Genomic DNA, 20,989 nt, shown 5'->3' on the forward strand with positions numbered 1-20,989 from the left:
GAAAGTAGCATGGACTGCCAGAAGAACAAACAGATTTCTCCCGGATAAGTACAGTCAGAATGCTCCTTAGAAGCAAGGACGGCAAGACTTTGTCTTAAGTACTTTGTACATGTAATCAGGGGAGAGCAGTCCCTGGAAAGGACACCATGCTTGGTAAAGTAGAGGCATAGAAAAATATGGAAGAGCATCTTCAACAAGATGGATTGAGGGAGTGGCTACTACATAGGCTCAAATGTAAGAACTCTAAGAGGATGGCACGGGACTGAGCAGGGTTTCTTTCTGCTGTACAGAGTGGCTATGAGTTGGAGCCAACTCAATGGCACTGAATATCAACATGTTTTAAGTTCATGTCCATTTGGATGGAAATGAAATCAAACAAGCAATCAAAAGAAGCAGAGATGGGAGACAAAAAATGCCAAGCCACATGAACATGGTTCACAAATGGAAGCTCAGAAGACTCAAGGACCTTAGTCTACAGAGAGAAAATCTTTCTTTAGAGTCAGCATCTGAATTCAAACTTCTAGCCTCCTAAAGTATGAGAAAATTCATTTGTTTTTTAAAGTCACATGGATATTTGCTACAGTGGCACTAGATAGCTAAGACAAAACTTAACAGCTAAAGCGGAAATTCTACACCAAAGCATATACCCTGGAGACATGTTTGAGAAGTTATGCATAAGAATGATCCAGTGGAATGGATACATACATTCTAGCATATTCAAACGACGTAAAACTCATTTGTTGAAAGACGGCAAACACGATGGACAAAGCTAACCAATGCTGCTTGAAATCAAGGAAGAGGAAAGGATAGCAAGGAGGTGGGGAACACGAGCCGATGCATCCATGTACCTTCTGAAGATCTGTGTACTTTCCTGCATATATAATGTAATAAAAGGGTTTATTTTATTAAAAAAGGAGTAATTCTCTGTCACTAACTAGCACGTTGGAGAAGTTACTCCGAATTCTGAAGTCTCAATTCCTTTACTGTAACATGGAAATCACGAGGTTTTCTATGGGAAAGCTATTTGTAAAGTGTAAATGCACAACCATGACGAGGTGTCGCCGATGTGCTTGGATCCAGGTTGAAAAAGCCTAAGGGAACCTGCTCTTACACATGTCAAATGCTTAATATGCCCTATTTGGATGTATTCCCAGGACCCAATTATGCTGAGTTTACACCGGAGGAACCGGGCGGGGCCTCACAATAACCGGGGAGTCACTGGGCCCTCTAGAGGTGGGGGACTGCGGCTCGGCCCCGCTTCTAGCTGCCCAGAGCCTCTCGCAGACCCTGGCGCACCCAGCAACCGCCAGGATAAAGCGCCAGCCAGATTCCCCCTGGGAAAAGGGCGCTTTCCGCCGCCACCTCCACCTGCCGGCCAAGTACACCCACGCACAGCGCGGTGCCCTGCCCGCGCCGTCGGTTCCTTTCCGTGGAGGCTCTGTCCCCGCAAGACCTGGCGTCCCCATTCTCCCTCCACGTCTCCGACCCGCCGACCTCTGACCCGGCCCCGCCCCGCCCCCGCACGCACGCACGCGGACTCGGGGCGCCGACGCAGGCGATGGCGGCGAGACGCGGGCAGGAGCGGGGCCCCGCGCGCTTCGTCTACGTGACCCGCTTCGGCTCGCACCCGTGCGGCAGCGTGCTCAACTTGGGCAGCCGCAGGCCGCGGGGCCGCGAGGAGCCCCGGGAAGCCCAGCCGGCGGCCCCGGAAGGCGGGGGGCTGAGCCCCGTCCTGGCGCTGCCCCCCGGCCCCCGCCCCTGGGCCGCCAACGCCGCCGCCGCTTCGGCCTCCCCGCGGCTGAGGGCGTCGAGGGCGCAGGCCCCGCGCGGGCGGGCGGCGCGAGCAGGTGGCGCGCGGCGGGGGCAGGCGCGGGAGGTGGGGCGCGCGGGGCGGGCGGGGGGCGGCGCCCTCAGACCTCCCCCTCCCGCATCCGGCGGGGTGCCTGTCCGCCAAGCCCGCCTTCTGATTGGCCCGCCTGTCAGCCCTCTGGCGTGGGGCCCGCCCTCCCGTGCGTCGTTCGCTTCTCCTCAGGCTTCTCCTCAGGTTTCCCATCAGGCCGTGCGGCTGGGCGCGGGCGCGCGGGTCTCGTTCCCGGCGCGAGCAGCCAGCCAGCCTGCTGCCCTGGCAAGTGAGTGTGCGCTGCCAGCCCCCTGCTCGCTTCCGTCGAGTCGCCGTAGGCCCGGGTGGACCTGCCCCCTGAGGGCGTCGGAGCCCATGGCGGTCGGCGGGTGGTTTCAACTGCGCACCTTGCGGTTAGCCGTCCTCCCAACGTGCGAGCCCGACGACTCCAGGGCGCCGCTCAGAGGCCACCTTGGCCTTTCGGACGCACGGCCAGTGTAGAGGCCGCCAGCCGGGCGCAGCCCTGCCAGTCCCGGGGTAGAGCATGTGCGGAAGGTGGAAAACACTCATGGACTCATTTCCGGAGGAGTCCTAGGCACGGGCAGCCCAGGTCATCGATAAGCTGCAGATCTGAGAGGACAGGTCACTGGAGGAAACCCTGTAAGCCCCATGCGGCCGTGGCCTGGAGGAGGTTAGAAGCCACGGGCTAGGGTCTGCGTGGCCGACCGTGGCTCATGGTTGGAGGTCAGGAGTTGATGATAACGGAGCGTCGCGGGCAGAGACAGGAGTCCCTGGTAGTGCCGCTGGTGAAATGCAGTTCGAATCCACTCAGGCACCTTGGACAAAAAGCCTGGCATATTAAACAAACACCAGCCACTAATAAACCATCTACGTTTCCTCTGAAACACATGAGCTTGTCTTCAGTAGGAACCCACTCAACATGGAAAACGGTGTTCAGAGGATGGAAAGCAGTAGAGCAGTGGTTCTCCACCTTCCTCATGCCACGACCCTTTCATACAGTTCCTCAAGTTGTGACCCCCTCCAAATCGGAAAATCATTTTTGTTGCTACCTCATAACTGTAATTTCGCTACTGTTATGAATTGGGTGGCTCCTGTTGAAAGGGTCGTTCAACCCCAAAAGGGGTCATGACCCATAGATTGAGAACCACTGTGGTAGGTGAAGTGCAGACACTGACCGAGCTGATCAGAAGTGTTTAGGAGTAAGGTAGAAGCTGGTATTTGGGGGTTTGAGTCTTTTGAGAACAAAACCAGAAAGGACTTAAAAAATCATTTATACAGCTTTTATCACAATCCATATGTCCGTCCATTGTGTCAAGCACATTGGTACATGTGTTGCCATCATTTTAAAAACATTTTCTTTCTACTTGAGCCCTTGGTATCAGCTCCTCGTTTTAATTTCCCCTCCTAACCCCTCCCCCATCCTCCCTCCTGAACCCTTGATAATTTATAAATTATTATGTTTCATATCTTCTACTGACTGATGTCTCCCTTCACCCACCTTTCTGTTGTCCAACCCCAGGGAGGAGGTTATATGTAGATCCTTGTGATCGGTTCCCCTTTTCTCCCCCCACCTTCTTACCCTTCTGGTATTGCTACTCTCAATATTGGTACTGAGGGGTTTATCTGTCCTGGGTTCCCTCTGTTTCCAGCTCTCATCTGTACCCGTGTACATGATCTGGCCTAGCCAGATTTGTAAGGTAGAATTGGGGTCATGATGGGGCTGGGGGCGGGGGGGGGCATTAAAGAACTAGAGGAAAGTTGCATGTTTCATCAGTGCTACACTGCACCCTGACTGCCTCATCTCTTCCAGTGATAAAGGACGGACTAATTAAGGTGAAGGGTATTCTGAATACAGTAAAGGGATTGTAAGAAAGTCACAGACTTAGGTGAGCTGTTGAAACAGGCACTGATGGTGGTTATTGGGTGCCATTGACTCATACCGTGTGTGTAACAGAGTGGAATACTCTTGGTGGGTCATAAGCCACCCTCCCAATTGTTATGCTTGTGCCACTGGTTTCCTGTGGCAGTGGAACAACATTGTTATTTTATAATTTAATTTAGGTTACACTTAGAGAAAGGTTACAAAAAGAACACAGCAAGTTTCCGTGTATGCTTTATCTTGCTTTGTTTCATGCTAACACCTTATATAACAACCGTCCTACCATGGTTCAATACTGGAAATCAACACTGGTGCAGTATTATTAAAAAAACCATAAATATTGCTTCATTTGTACCAGATTTTCCACTGACGCCCTTTAAAATAGGTTATTTCGTAGAATATATCTCAGTGGGTTTGTCTGATGTTTTCTCATGATGAGAATGAAGTTATGAAGGTTTAGCAAGATTATGAAAGTACCCCATCAAGGGGTTTTTGGTATCTGTCCTGGTATGTTGCTAATGATGTAAATATAACTTGGTTAAATTAGTTTCAATCAGAGCTCATGGTAGAAGCAGTCAAGAAATCAAGTGATGTGTTGGGCAAATCTGCTGCCCAAGATTTTTTATTGCCTGTTCTGTTAATGCCCTATGAATACATATGATCTTTGTTTATTATTTAGCTAGTTCCTTTTTTGCTTTGTGATCATATATGATCTTTTGTAACTGCCTTTCCCTTAGCTTATTGATCTTCTTTGTATGTTAATTTTTGTTGTTGTTACATACAACCGAATGCATAACAGTATGAAGCATGGCCTAGTCCTGCACCAAGCGATCGTTGCTATGTTTAAGCCCATTTTTGCTGAAATTGTGCCAATCCATCTCACTGGGGGCCTTCCTCTTTTTCCCTGCTCCTCTAACAAGCACGATGTTCTTTGTCAGGGAGGGACTCATCTCTCCGGATAACATAAGTACACAAGATGCAGTCTCTGAATCTTTGCTTCCAAGGAGCACTCTGACTGTATTTCTTCCAAGACAGATGTATTTGTTCTTCGGCCAGCCCACGCAGATGCAGTCTTCTTCACAGCACCATGATTCAGTTCTCATCCCCCCTACTCGTCGTCCAGCTTCCACATGCTTGTGAGGCATCGAAAACACGGTGGCTTGGGCCAAGCCACCTTAGTCAGCAAAGTGTCATCTTTGCAACACTTCAAAGAGGTCTTTTGCAGTAGGTTTGCTCAATCTCATGCCCTTGGTTTCTTGCCTACTGCTTCCATGAGGTTGATTGTGGATCCAAAGTAAAATGAAATCCTTTCCTTGTCAATTTCAGTCTTTCCCCCGTTGATCATGATGTCATTTACTGGTTCAGTTGTGAGGATTTTTGTTTTCTTTATGTTCAGGTCCATACTTTGGTCTTCAATAGTAAGTGTCTGAAATCTAAGTTGTGTTACTTGGATACCACAAATTGTGAATTCTGATGCCCTGTTCTTCATATCGTCCAGTTATTTGGAATACGTGGTCAGCGTACGAGTTGACTAAGGGTGGTAAAAGGACACAGTCCTGACAGACACCTTTCCTGATTGTCAGCCATGCCCTTCACCCTTGTTCTGTGTACCGACTGCCTCTTCTGTATGCATGTCTGCCAGATTGTCATGCTGTCATGGCTGTGTGTTGCTCTGATGCTGGAAACTCTCTGCTATTTCAAATGCCAATCAGGGTGACCCATGGTGACCAGCTTTCAGCAAAGCTGCCAAATTAAGGCAGGCAGAGAAAAGGACCTGGCATTCTACTTCTGAAAAACTTGACCAGGGAGCCTTAGGAATGCTAACTTTAGGTACTCTTACTTCATTGAACTCCGGCTGTTGGAGTTAGCTTATCATTGAGTCTCATGATTTGCCATGTATATTATTTATTATATCATTTACTTTCTTATTTACCATTCTTAGGTCTGCAAATTGATTTATTTTATCGAAGTGCATTCACTAATGCCTGGGTACACTGTTGAATAAGAGTAGAGATGTTAGATTTCTCTGGTGGGAAATACCTCAGTCCTTGACTTCACACGAGAAAGAATTCACTTTGAAGCCTGGTTTGTGATCCAAGTGGGTTTTTATAAAGGATAGAAGAAGTTTCAGGCTTTACAGTCACTGAACACAGGCTCCCTCATGGAACTGCACCCCCACACGTGGTGGCCTGAGGCCAGAGAGAGAGATCGCTGCATGTCGGAGCAGAATGTGGAGGAACAACCGAGGGGAAGGGGAGGTAGTCTCTAGGTTCCAGCCTTTTAGGGCTTTTGGCTGGGAGGTGTGGTCGCTGCTACTGGTTGACCCCATTGGCAGAAAAAAGCCCACCTGACTAGGCCTTGAATTGGCGCAGCCCCCTTAGCCTGCATTGACTTCCAGCCTCCTGTAGGGGGCCCCTAGGCACCGAGAGGAACAATAGAGACACAGGGCATCTTTGACTGGTCCTTGATCTTAGAGGAAATTCTTCTAGGGTTTCCTCATTAAATAAGGTACTGCTTTTGGAGTAAGACATACATACAAACATACATACATATATGTCAAATACTAAATATTTCTCAATTTTCAGTTTCTTATCACAAATGGGTATTGAACTTTGTCAAAGGTTTTCTCAACTCTATAGAGAATCATGGTTTACCTTTGATTTATTAATATGGTGTGTGACACAAGTGCATTTCCTCATATTGAAGAAACCTTTTTTACATTCCTGAATAACTCCTTCTTGATTATAGTACAGTATTTTCTGAATATAGAATTGGGTTCTATTTAATAATAATTTTAAAAGAATTTTCACTAATATTCATGAGCAATATTGATCACTAGAGATAATGTTAGGGTTTTTTTTATACATCTTCATCTGGTTTAACTATGATGCTATATTTATTTTATAAAAGGAATTAGGAACTTCTCAATGATCTGGAATAACTTATAGAGCATTGGGACAATCTGATCCTTCAGTATTATGATCCAAGCCAAGTGCTTTTCTGTGGGACAATCTTTTAATAACTTAGTGTAAGCTTTTAACTTTTTGTCTCAGTTTTAATCATCTATATTTTATAAAAAATTATTCATTTTATATAGGTTTCCAAATTTATATTTGCATAGAAGTCTATAAAGTAGTACCTTGTTATCACATTTTTTGTTTGTTTGTTTCACTATGTTCCTTTTTCATTTCATTTTTTTGGTAAGTATGTGCCTTTTCCCTATTTCTTGATCAGTTTAACCACTGTTTTGTTAATTTTTTATAAACACCTAAGATTTTGAATAATTAGTAATATCTATTTTTGTTTCTTCCTAATTTCTTCATTTTCATTATATTCTTACTTGTGCTTTCTTTTGGTTTACTTAACAAATATCTTTTCTTGATCAGAAAATTTAATTAAATTTAATTTTCATTCTCTTTATTGGTAAAAGAGCTTAATGTTAAAAGTTTTTTTCTAATCACTACTTTAAATAGAACCGATAGGTAGCATTTCATTGTCATTTCATTATTATTCCTTTTTATTCTAAAGTTGCCATTGACTTGATTCTGCCTCATAGTGCCCATTTATAGGGTTTCCAAGACTGTAAATCTTTATGGGAGCACGCGGCCTCAGCTTTCTCCCCCGAAGTAACTGATGGGTTTTGAACAGCCGACTTTGAGATGAGCATCCCCACACCTAACCCACAGCCCCACCAGGGCTCTTTAAAGTTGCTTATTAGATTTTATAAATATCCAGGGCCTTAAAATTTTTTTTAAATAGTAAACTCTAGTTTTATTGCACTGCAATCATAGTTTGTTTGTAATGTTTCTACTGTATGGGTGCTACTGATGTTTTCTTTGTGACCTAATTTAATTTACTATCTTTATATTCTTGTCCACATAATTTGAAAGCTGGCTTTTTTTTTTTGTTTTAAGAAACAGAAATTTATTCTCTTATGATTCATGAGCCTAGAAGTCTGAGTTCAGGGTACCAGCTCTAGGAGAAGGCCTTTTCTCAGTGTGTAAACTCTTGGGAAATGTCCTCTTCTCCTGTCAACATCTAGGGGTTAGTCTTCCGGGAAGATCCTTGTGTGCTTTGGCATCTAATCTTTCCATGAATCTAGGGGGTTCCCTGTGCAGGTTCCCAGTTACCAGGGTTCAAAGACATGTTCATCTTTCTTGGTGGTAGTAGGTCCCACAGCTCACTTCTCTCTTTCCATCTGTTGTAAAGTTAAAAGGTGATGGAACCACCCCCCAGGCAAACTCTGCCTTGCATCTGATCAGGGTGTGACCTGAGTGAGGGTGCTTATCCTGCCCTGATCCTGCTTCAATAACACGCAGAGGTCAAGAATCACAATGAGTGACAAAGGGAGGGTAATTATATCATATCACACCTTGCTTCCATCATTATCTCTACCTGTCAGACCATTGAGAATCGTGGCCTACCTTCCTGCACACATATTGAGGAATGTGTGTGTGTGTGTGTGTGCGCGTGCGCGCAATAGATCAACCTGGGACATGTTAGGAAGGCTGTCTCTTTAAATCATACTTGCCCTTGTAAACTATGTCTGTCCCATTAAATTGTGTTTTTGGTACTGTATGTTGTATCTGGCCTTTAAATGCTATGTTGAAATACCTTTCCTATAGCTTGTGTTTTGTTCTGCCCAGTTGTTAGTATTTTCAGATTTCAACTAGATTTAATATTTCTGTTGATAACTCCAGCTCTCCCTCAGGCATCTTTTCTAGTGATCCTTCTGTTTTCATTGGCCTGTGAGCCTTGTGTAGGCAGCAGCTTATAAGATCACAGTTCTGCAATTTTTTTAAGTAAATTTTTTCATTCCACTTACAGATATTGTCAATTTCAGCATTCTGTGTCTTTGAGTAATTCTAATAGTGAGGTTTCATGTGCGAATTTTTGTAATTGTAAAGTAGTTGGGTTGGGATTTTGAGAAGTTGATTACATTGACTACTAAGGACAATGACATTGTCTTCATCTGCCCAGAAGTCCCCTATTGAGAGGTTTGAACAAGTGGTAGGGCAGACTGAGCCAGTTGATATTGTATGGGGCGGTTAGACTGAAGGCAGGGATAATGATAACGGAAATGGAAAATTATATAAATATTCTGTTTGACATCTTTTCAGAACTAGATTTATTTTGCCTTTTAGGAATTTTAGGCTTAGTAACTTAGAAATCAGTAGAAAGAGCCTCAAGTTCATCATGTCTAAACTTGGTTAGTACAAGGGGGTACTCCCGAAACACCAGAATTTTGCTGGACAGAGTAGAGCTTTTGTAGTAAGCATTTTCCCTGTTAGGTGAGCATCTAGCAATTCGCTCTGAGTTAGTGCACCCAGAAGTGCCACCTGTGAAGGTTCTCTCTGGTCACAGTGGTTTTTTTTTTCCATAAAAGCAGTTTCGCTCAAACCTTGTTTTTTTTGTGTGTGTATGTAATGGCCGATTTAAAAGAACACATACAGCTGTGAATGTTGTTTTCTGCTTGGGAAAAATACCACAGAAACTGTTGTGATGTTGAATACCAGGACAGCTCTATGGGAAAAACTCAAGTGTAAGAGTGGTTTTCTCGTTTCGAACAAGGTGAAATGTCCATTGATGACAAATCTTATTCTGGATGTCTGTCAACTTCCCAATCAGACAGAAATGTCAACTTGGGCATTTGGAGTTCATGCCATCAGGTCAGACTGTGAATTAGTTCTGAAAAGATAACACAACAATGTGTAACAAAAAAGGGCCAGAATTGTGGCAGACAGGGGAACTGTTTTTGCCACCACAACAATGCACCTACTCACACAGTCATCTTAGTGTGCCATTTTGGGGCAAAAAACAGCATGCCTCTCCTGCCTCATGCACCTTACTCACCTGCCCTCACTGTGTGTGACTTCTTTTTGTTTCCACAAATGAATAGGGCCATGAAAGGAGAGCGATTTGATGACTAGACGAGGTGAAGGAAAAAAAGGAGTGAAGTGCTGTCAGTCATCCAAACAGATGAGTTTGAAAAATGTTTCTAAGAATGGAATTGTTATTTCATGTCTTACACTGTCCATTGTCTCCCTTCACCCACTTTTCTGTTATTAATCTCCCCAAGGATGGGCTATATATGTCAAACCTTGTGATGGGTTCCTCCTTTCTCCCACTTCCCCCTCCATCCTCCGCTGCTACCTTTCCCCGACCCTCACTGTACCTGAGGGTTTTATCTGTCCTGAATTCCAGGTGGCGAGAGCTCTCATCTGTACAAATGTGTGTACTCTAGCGGATTTGTAAGGTAGAACTGGGTCATGGTAGTGGGGGTGGGAAGTGGGAGGAAGCATTCAGGAGCTATGTGTGTTTCATTGGTGCTATACTGAACCCTGGTTGAATCTCACAGTAATTCTTGTGCTTGAACCCATTGTTGCATGCACTGTGTCAATCTAGCCCATCAAGGGCCTTCCTCTTTTTAGTTGCTCCTCCACTTTACCAATCATGATGTTCTATTGTAGAGATTGGGCTTTCTTGACAGTATGTCCAAAGTACTTGAGATGAAATGTTGCCATTCTTGCCTCTAAGGAGTATTCTGACTGTATTTTTTCAAGACAGATATGTTTGAGTTTTTGTGTTGCAGTCTGTGGTACTTTCAGCATGCTGTGCCAGCCCCATTTTTCAAAGGCATCAATTCTTTCTTGATCTTATTTATTCAATGCTAAACTTTCACATGCATATGAAGCTATTGAAAATGCCATGGCTTGGATCAGGCTTACCGTCTTCCTCAAATAAACATCCTTAAATTTCAACACTTGAATGGGGTCGTGTGCAGCAGATTTACCAAATGCAATGCATTATTTGATCTCTTGACTGCTGCGTCTATTGAGTGTGGGTCCAAGTAATGCAAAGTCCTTGACATCTTCAGTCTTTTCTCCATTTATCACGGTGCTGCCTATTGGTCCAGTTGTGAGGATTTTGGTCTTCCTCACATTGAGTCAGAATCCCTACTGAAGGCAACAATAAACCTTCCTCCAATCCTGATGCTGAATTCTTTTTCATCTAATCAGCTTCCATGATTATTTGCTCAGCATATGGATTGAATAAGTATGGTGAGAGGATACAACCTTGATGCTCACCTGTCCTAACTTTAAACCATGCACTATTTCTTTGTTCTCTTCACACAACTACCTCTTGATCCATGTACAAGTTCAGCATGAGCACAATAAAGTGTTCCTGAAATCCCATTCTTCTGCCACTTTGTTCTTCAAGGCAGAGATTCGGGGCTATGTCCAACTTACCTAGTGTAGCAAGGGCACCATACAGAGATGTTATTTGATGTCACAATTCCTTTACCATCTCATGTATGTGCCAGGTCAACTGTGGGAGGTTTCTGACATATGTATTCAACAAGCCATCTTAGGAGGAGATTATCATCTTATGTGTGTAGCAAAGCCCCTTAGGAAGGCTTAACTGTATGCATGTCATTGTGACATAGTTGAAACATTCCAAATTCAGGCATCTATTTATTTATAAGTTACCATCTGTATCATAGCATGTGGGTACAGTGCCAATGTCTAGAGGTTACTACATTATCTTATTCATCACCTTCTAAAATTAGCAAATATCTAAATAAGGTTCAGATAACTTAAGAGATTCTAAGACCCAAAGGCTGCTAATAGTGACAAGTTTTCATGCTAGAGGTTATCATAGAACTGTATATTTCCACGTTTAGCTTCATGGCATGAGTGAGTTGTACACACTGAGTATGAAAGCATTATGAGAACTGATGTGCTCTGAGAACATTATACAGGCACAGACAATGATTTTGAAGCTTTTGCGACGTAAAACTGTACTGGACATAACTTGATTGTCACCAGGGAGCAAGCTCTGCTAGAAGCCTTCAGAAGCAATAAAGCAGGGAGATTGTCCTTGACTCCATGCCCTTCTAGAAACACTGTTGTTCAAAGACCTCCAGTTTTATTTTTGCTCTTCATCTAGTGCTCAAAAAATCCATGATTGTGGGAAGTACTTTATTCTTGGCTGTCCAGCCCATTTGAATAATAAAAACGGGGGAGGGGGATGGATTCCTAGGGATAGGAGAGAGTCTATTAGTGCTGGTTGTGGGAAGGACTTAACTCTAAGAGGAGTAGGTGCAGAAAGTGAAAAATGCATCCTTAGTATTTTAGGACCATAGACAGTTAAGCATGTGGCATGAAGGGAGTGATTGGAGGGGAAGGACACTAAAAACTAGATGAAGCTGCAATCAGTGGGGGGAAAGGGGCACATGAATTAGTGCCAAAGACATCCACATAACCTGGAGGTGGAAAATAATAGCAACGAGCAGGAGTTATGAATCCAGCTTCCTGCTTTTGTAATGTTGGGATCTGCTGACTAGGGGGTCTTTCTCCAATTGGCTGCTCTGTCAGCGTGGGAGAAGACAGTAATGCAATTTGGTAGTTGGTATCAAGAGTGAGAAGATCAGCCATGGAAGAAGAAACACTGGGAAGAGTGGGGATGAGAGAGACCAGAGTCCCGTGAGTAGTTCAGAGGCAGTGGTAGTGGTGAGTGGAAAGCTGGAAGATCTGCACTAAGACAAGGGCAATGCAGGCAGAATGGGCAGGGCTGGGTGACTGACAAAGAGGCAGAAGGCAGGGTGGAGGTCAACTGTGGAGTTTCTGTTGCTGGCCCACTGGATGGATGATGGCACCATGAACTTCAGTGCTAGGGAAACCAGAGCTAGAGCTAAGCATGGGGAGTCTTGGGGTAGCATTATATTCAAATGGAACCAGAAAATGCTTGAGTGTTTAGATTTTAACTCAGTTTTGAATGTATTTAATTATAATTTTATTTTAAATTCTTATGCTTGACAATGGGGAACAAAGATGAATTCTGTATCTATTCAAGAATATTTAACACCTACCATGTTGTGGTTTCTAGGGGCTAGTGACACAGATGGATCAGAAAAATGTTTTGCACTTCAGAAACTCACACACAAATCATGGGACCATAAGCTGGTATCTGTGAGGGCTGTAAGAGAGAGGCTTCCTGTGTTAGTCTGGATAGACTAAAGAAACAAGTTCAGAGACACTCATATGTATATAAGAAAGATGGTTATATACAAGAGCAACTGAATATCGAGTAAACACCCCAGCCCAGTCCAGATCAAGTTTTTAAGTCTAATATGAGTCCATATGTCCGATACCAGTCTATAAAGTCCTCTTCAGACTCACAAAATGCATACAATGATGCCAAATGCAGGAGGATCACAGACCAGTGGGCTGGAAGCCTTGTGGATCCAGTAGTATTGTAAGCATCTCAGCACTGGCAGGGGTCTCTACATGGCTTCTGCATCTCCAGAGGTCTGGTTGCATTGTCAGTAGAGCGTCTCTCGGGGAGTGAGCAGACAGAAGTGTCTCCCACCTCCGAGGAAAATACAGGAGTTCCCAGAATTCTCAGGAGAAGGCTATGCCAACACAGAGGCCTCATTGGTTATATCTTGATTGATAGGCCAGACTCCACCCCTTTACTCATAATCCTCTCAAATTGACACCAGATTATGTAACTACCACACTTGCATAGGCCTTTGATTTTTCAGGATTAGAAGAGACATAGAGGTAGAAAATCAAAGGGCATGAATGGAGAACATGCTAGTTGTAGAGAGTATTAAGAGGATTGGCTTTAACGTCAGAATGACATAACCTTGGCGCTGTCATTTATTAGCACTGTGATATTAGCTACGTTAGTTACCAACTCTGATTCTCAGTGTTCTTGGTCTGTTAAATGGGTCTGACAGGGACTGCCTTGAAGGGCCACTGAGGATGAAATGAGGTAAAGAATGCAGAGGGGCCTGCACAGTGTCTGGTGCAGAGCAAGCACTCAGTAAATGCTGGTGCACTGAGAGCAGAGTGCTTGATATCAGCTCCATGCTGATATCAAATATTTATCAAAAGAACCCCAAATAAGTTGGGCCCAGATTTCAGAATGCCTAGTAGACCCTCATTTTCTAATCATTGAAGGGTTTTGAGTGGAAGTATAGTTAGCAGAGACAGGGCCACTTTTTCCAAGATAAACTCTGAGCTCTCTGTAAACTGGGCTGGAGTTCAGAGTTCCTGGGGCTGGCAAATCAGGCAACTCTCCTAATATTTCAGACAAGATGCACCAGGCAGGTTCTCCATGCTTGTAGTACTCGAGAGAGAAAACTCTTCCATAATTTTTATTCATAAAAGATGATGAATGCCGTGGCAGAGGTACAAATGAGTGCTTTGGAAGTGGTGAATAATCAGGGATGAAAGCATCAGGAAAGGTTTTGTATGTTGATGGAAGATATATTCATCCCTCTGTGTCTGAAATAATGAGGCTGACATATGGAACGAAGATAAGAGGAAAGAATTAAAAATGGAGGAAAGCATGAGTAATGCACTGAGTATGGATCAGTGACAGCGTGATTAAGAAAGAAAAAGAAGTAGAGTGTGAATGGCGTGTGAGAAAGGACTAGAGAGAGTTTAAAACGTGGATTGGGATACAATTTAAGGCCTGCTCTGGAAGTTACTGCCAGCACATCTATTCTGTCTCCTAGTGGCCCTACAGGACAGGGTAGGATTGCCCCTTTTGGTTTCCAAAACTAATTCTTTGCTGAAGTAGACAGCCTCCTTCCTCTCACGGAGCTACTGGTGGGTTTGAACCACCAACCTTATCATTAGCAGCTCAGTGTATAGCCACTACGTCTCCAAGACTCCTTTCTTCAGTTAAACATACAAAATAAATGAAGAAATAATTTTGACTTTTCATATCCTCTATATTCTTGAAATATTTTTAAGTTTCAAAGTCATTACAGATAGACCTGAATAACTCCTATCCTCAAAAAGTATATATCTAGGTTACTTAAGATTCACAAATAGGAATCATTTATCAATGATTTAATTATAGGATTTCAAAGGCTATAAGCATTTACAGGAGTCATGGTGACATAGTGGGGTTCGAGCTGGGCTGTTATTCTCAAAGTCAGTAGTTCAAAACCACCAGCTGCTGCTCAGGAGAAAAGTGAGGCTTTCCACTCCTGTAAAGAGTTACAGTATGGGAAATCCCCAGGAGGCAACTCTGCTCTGTCCTATACAGTCACTCTGAGTCATCATTGACTCGATGGTAATAAGCTTGTTTGGTCTGAGGCATTTAGAGGGAAAAGCAGTTTATTTTCTTATGTGAGATCTGCATAATTGATCATTTACTTGTTTATTGAAATATATGCACTTTCCCTCTCAACAAAATTTATTTTGAGAATAGGTTTTTTTAATCATTGCCACAATGGAAAGCCTGTACCATTCACAATGAATGCCTAGAAGCAACTGAAAAAACAAACCTAATAAAGGCAGAACAGCAAGGTTAAATTACAGCTAAATAGGATGTCTATTGAAGGTTATCTTTGGTCAAAATGTATAACACTAGCACCCAGCCAAGGCCATCTCCTTGATGTAATCAGAAGTATTGAGAAAAGCCTTGGAAAGAGAATGAGTTTCTTGCCCTGTGGGCTACTAATGCCCTTTTGTGTTCTGTCTGTGTTCTTCTCCTAGTCCCCAACGCTCTTCTCACAGGTTGGAAATGCCATCCTAGAGCCAACCAGTCCACCACATGAAAGACTTGCTGTAGCCCTAGTGTTTTTAGTGTTCCACCAGGTTCTGGAGTGGAAAATGAAGCACCCTCCTCAAGGAACCCACACATACAGCCTGTGATAACTGAGCAGGGGCTCTGGGCGAGGTCAGAGAAGACCTTCTGAATAGCTGCGCACTGAGCCAGGAGGAGGGCAGGGGCAGGGTGTTGGCCCAGCAGGAGGGAGACTCCCAGACCAAGGGCAACCAACAGGGGGGGCTTCCGAAAGAGGTAGAAGGAAGTGAGGAACTAAGAGCAATGAGTACAAGGAAGCAGAAAATGACCTAAAATTGATTGTGTTAATGATGGTACAACTCTTCTTCTTGATAAGATAGAACTATTGAATTGTATGATATGTGGATTATGTCCCAATAAAACTTTGATAAGATAATGGAATTTTCTCATAATTTTAATTTTTGATGCCCCTTCATAAAAATACGTCCAGAGAACACCTCCTCACCTACCCCCACCACCCACCCCTCACCTCTAGGATTTTATCTCTGAAAACCTTTAGGTTTTTTTCCTCACAATGCTTGGAAAAGCAACATGGCGCAGTGCATAGAGTCAAGAAACACTCACTTTAGCAAACCTCATTGATAAATTTACTTTGTATCAAGTGGTGTCCTGGTGGGCTGCTAACCATAAGGTTACTGGAAACACCAGCTGCTTCTGGAGAGAAAGACAAGGCTTTGTACTCTTATACAGATATATAACCTCCGAACCCACAAGGTCGCTATGAGTTGGAATTGATTTGATAGCAATGAGTTTAGTTTTTTGAGTTTTGTACCAGGTGGTGTGGATACAAAGATGCACAGGAAAGTCAGGACTGTTGTCCTCCAGACATCACAGTCTAGTGGAGGCAATACATTATAAACTTGATATAGCAGAGCCTTGCGTTTTATGAACAAGGTATGGCTGGAGTCATTGTTAAGGGTATGTTGTGTAGTCATAAATGTAGTTTGTGTCTGGCATTGGGGCAGGTAGGGAAAAGAGAAAACCGGGACGGATTGTGTTTTCAAGTGTTTGTTTAGTTATTCTGTTGCTCAGTGGCAGAATCATCATCTGGGGAATCTACTTTTCAAATAAGAAGAGACAAGAGGCTGAACTAGCCCTCTGAGACATTTCCAAGGTTAAACAACCCTTAAGTGCTCCGCTACTAACCCAGAAGTTCATGGTTTGAACCTACCCAGAGATACCTCAGAAGAGAGGCCTGGCAAGCTGCTTCTTCAAGGTCACAGCCCAAAGCACCCCAGGACCTATAGTTGTGTTCTGCACACAAGAGCACATGCTCAGTCAGAACTGACTGGACAAGGAGCTTGGGAAGGTGGCTTATCTTTAGCTTTCTTAGTTGGATTTAACGTGTTATTAGCTAATTGGTAGCTAATTGGACAATCAATTGATGAGAAATATACCATCAAGTGTAAAGGTCCCCAAAGAGAGCCCCAGATACATTTCTATTCTTGGGATACCAAAAGAAAAAAAAAAAACTCTTTGCCATCCAGTCAATTCCAACTCATGGTGTCCCTTTGGAACAGGGTGGAACTGCCCCTGTGGGTTTCTGAGACTGTAACTCTTTTGGGAGTAGAAAGTCCAATCTTTCTTCTGTTAAGCAACTGGTGGTTTCAAACTGCTGAATGTGCAATTAGCAGCCTAACTCAGAACCGCTATGTTTGTTATCAGGGCTCCCTATTCTTGGGACTGTGTACTTTGAAATGTCAGCTGACCTTGATAATTTACCTTCTCAACTTATTTTTTGTTTTTTGAATTAGGTTTAACTCAGAAGAAAGGTGAAAAATATGATTTTCCCATACGTTTGAATGAAGCTTCCAAAAAAATTAAGAAGAAAAAGAAAGAGGTACATTATTGTAAAGGGGACTGAGAAGTATTTTAATTTCTGCTTATGCTCCCTAAATACAAATGTGTGAAGATACCGAAGACAGTGAAAATAGTTCTGTCTTTTGAATAATTTAATCTATTGAAATGAGAAAATAGAAGTAATTTAGCAGAAATGGAACTTGGTTTGGAAATATTTATGAACCATAACGAGTCATCCTTCTAGTGTTTGAACGTCTAAACCACATTTTAATCTAAATGCAACCCCCTGAAACATTTTTCATAGCATGATCAATGTTACACAGAATTTAGCAAGCTGTGCTGGGTAGTGTAGTAGAGCAGGACACCCATGGCTTTTCCAGGAAAGAATGATGACTCCACACTGGTGTCATACTGTTCTTTTCAAAGACAAGGGGTGCGTATTAAGGCTCTAGCAGGAAAACCCACAAGGATGTTTATGACTGAACCGTTTTCACTGCAGCTGGTCCAAATGTCATGGTGACTTGAATGTTTTAAAAGCTTCCAAGATCAATGGCTCTACAATAGGTTATTGTGGCAGTGTTTCTTCATTTTAAAGAAATTGCTAAGTGAAGATGACACGTAAATGTGTACTGTCTTTACGCTTTGAATTTGTTTGCTTTATAATCCAAACATAATGCATGTAGCATACAATTCATATTTGGTATACATTTTATATATAGTAGTATAAAGTCACTTTAAGGTGAGTTAACCTTGTAACACATGCATTTGAATGAGCATCTAATCTTCCCACTGTGCTCAGAAACCCTTTTTCCAAAACCCAGTGTCTGTTGAACGAGGAAAAACGAGCAGTAGCCAGTATTTACTTTAAATTTACTGTGTGCTGGACAGACACCAAGCTAAAGGCTTTACATACATATTTTAAAAGCAGTCCTGAGAAGGCAGTGCATACGTGATTCCTAGAGGAGGAAGGTTGCTCAGTGTCCAACAATGGGTTAAGTGGCAAAGGCAGAATTTGAACCCAAGGCAACTGGATACGATCGTCCTCATTCTGTGAACTCTAGTGTAGAAGTCCCAACCAGGGAGTGCGGGGTATTCATGCTGTTCTGTCATTTTGCTTTGGTGCATTCTACGAGAAATATTTAATTCTCACTAGAATTAAATACATCTAAAAAAATCAAGTCATTGACCAGTGGTTTCGACATTGGAATGCAAGGGGGCTTCAAAATGTTCATAGAAAAATGAAATTGAAAACTATGAGAATTTTCCCATTTTTTTGAAGACCCCTCAGAAAAATTCACTCTTTAAAAAAATCATTATTGCTTTTCAAATCAAATGGAATGTGCTGAAACTATTTTGGTCGACACTGCTTTTGAAAGGAAGCTTCATCTAAGAATTAATTTAAATACTATAGGGATTAAATACTAAGAAAGTTGGAAAAGAAGGTCTGAGACTTTAGTTATTGTAGCGAAACAATTCCATTTAGGTCTTAGTTGGCTGAGTGCTCATATTGCTTTATAATGACTAGATCCTTTGGCAGGCAACACAGTCCAGTCACTCCCGATTGCCTCTATCAAAATGTATTTCTACCTCTCAGCCTCAGTGTTCCTGAACTGTACTTATCTTTTAAAGGCTTCAGTCTGCAATGGAGTCTGCAAATTCATTTCTAGAATGCTTGAAGAAAATGAAAAATATAGACGCAGACTGAATTCCCAGCGATTATCTAGTGGCAGTAAGTGAACACATTTTTCTTGTGTTAAAGAAGGCTGGCTATTAGAGCAGTTTTGTTACCTCTGCATCACATTGGACTGGTAGTAGTATTTTTTAATTGTCACATTCAACAAAGAGAGAGCTCTCGAAGTGAAGCTAGCTTGTTACTGCTGTCATCACAATTGAAAGTACAAGTCACTTTAGAGTGGTGTGTGCAGGGTAAGTGTGAATGGGGAGAGCAGAAGGTGCACGTGGCCTGAAATGCATGGGCAAAGAGATTATGCTTCTCTGTTATTTGGGAATTTTAATGACAACTTGTAAATACAAATAAATGACAAAGCTCATCCATATTGATAAGGAAAACCATTTTAGCTGTAGTGTGAAATCATTTTAGCTGCAATTATAAATTCTATGTCACTCCAAGAGGGATGCTTCCTTTCAGGCCTGCTGCAGACCAATTAGTGTTGCCAGCACAGTCTGCCCTTGCGGTACAGCCTTGGTGTCTACAGTTCATTCCTGGAAACCAGCTCACAAATTAGCTGAACTATCTTCTGCAGCCCCATGAAGATAGAGTCAATGTTGTGGGCAGAGCAAAGTTAAACATAATCTAGTATGTTTCTTAAAATGATGGAAAGTTCTGGATTCTCACACAATCACGTTGGACAGAATGTGTGTTGCTAATAACGCCACCTCGATAGGTAAATCAAAACAGTGACTTTTTCACAACGGGCACTTCACCCCAAGAGTAAGCACCACAATGGACGTCATTCGCAAGCACTTCCTCTGTGGCACCCAGTCAACCTATAGTATATTCATTCTGTTAGGAATATTTTCATCATAATTAAAACATTTCCATTCTGTAAGCAGCCTGACACAGGAAACTCATTACTGTTTGTGTAACACTGCACCAATATTAGTGTAACTTGTTTGCAGTAATAGCCAACAAACCAACGTTCACACCAGTGCTATTCTAGTTCACTTTCTTATCCAATTCTATATGTGAATGAGTGGAAGTTCCATTTTTAATAGGGAAAATTAGACAGGAGGGGGAATTCAGAAACAAAGCTGTCAGTGGTTTCTTAAATGGGAAGGATGTTTGTATAGGCAGAGCTGTGTACAGCAATCTTGGAGCTCATTCTGAGTGCCATTCAAATCACACTTTTGAAATTGTGTGGTTCTCCTGGGTCTCAGATGAAAATTTTTTATTAAACAGAAAATGATCTTGTAATAATTACTTAACAGCTTAAAATTAATATACTGTGTTCTCTAGAAATAACACCTATTAAACAATAGTCACTTATAATCTATTTCTTTTGTGTTATAATTTAGAACTGTATTACAACAACATTTTAAAAAGCTTTTAATTATATTCTAAAAGTATGAAGATATTTTTTCTTAATAAATATTTATTAGTGGAGAAAACCAGCGTTAGAAGCCAACTTAAGCTTTCTGTATATTTTGTATTGTTCCTAGGTTCAAATCACTCAAGATGAATCTTATATGATATTCTGCTGGTAAGTATCCATCTATTAAGAGTTATGAAGTATAGCTTCCCTCCTCCCTCATCTCTTTTTATTTACTTTATACTTCGTCTCACTTATTTGTGGGTGTTGTTTTTGGGTGCTCGCAAGTCAAGTCCAAGTTTTAGTGATCCCATGCACAACAGAATGAAATGTTGCCCTGTCTTGTGCCATCTCCATGACCGACACTGTTTGAGCCCATCATTGAAGCCAATGTGCCAATCTATCTTCGTGAGGGTCTTCTTCCTTAGGGGGTGCCCATCCCAAATGCCTTGCCCTTCTGTCTAATTTCTTCTTCAAACCTAGTGTTTGGAATAAAGTTGTTCATTGCTCTTAAGTCAATTCAGTCTCGTGGCGACCTTATGTGCGTCAGCCTAAGTTACACACTGCCTGATTCTGTGCCGGTGTCATGATTGGTATGTTTGAGTCCGTTGTGGCGGTGGCTATTATGTCAGTGCATCTGGTTCAGTCTTTCCCTTGTTCCTGCTTTACCAAACAGGACGTGCTTTTTCTAGAACGTGGTCGTAGTAGGCACTCAGTAAATATGTATTGGGCATTTGGGCCTTGTTTTCACCATGCTATTAAAACTGCTCTCTCCAAGGACGCAGCTTC

The 20,989-nt window shown here is 42.6% G+C and overlaps 1 protein-coding gene across 1 annotated transcript; it reads left to right on the forward strand.

Moving 5' to 3' along the window:
* The first annotated feature begins 1,558 nt into the window (after nucleotides 1-1,558).
* C2H5orf47 (chromosome 2 C5orf47 homolog) lies at nucleotides 1,559-20,390 on the forward strand. The gene is made up of 4 exons (XM_075543211.1): nucleotides 1,559-1,847; nucleotides 17,105-17,190; nucleotides 18,780-18,879; nucleotides 20,331-20,390. The coding sequence occupies exons 1-4, from the start codon at nucleotides 1,559-1,561 to the stop codon at nucleotides 20,348-20,350; spliced, it is 495 nt and encodes a 164-aa protein (XP_075399326.1). The 3' UTR covers nucleotides 20,351-20,390.
* Nucleotides 20,391-20,989: the final 599 nt, after the last annotated feature.

Source organism: Tenrec ecaudatus, chromosome 2 (genome assembly GCF_050624435.1).
Source record: "Tenrec ecaudatus isolate mTenEca1 chromosome 2, mTenEca1.hap1, whole genome shotgun sequence".
NCBI classification, from domain to species: Eukaryota; Metazoa; Chordata; class Mammalia; order Afrosoricida; family Tenrecidae; genus Tenrec; species Tenrec ecaudatus.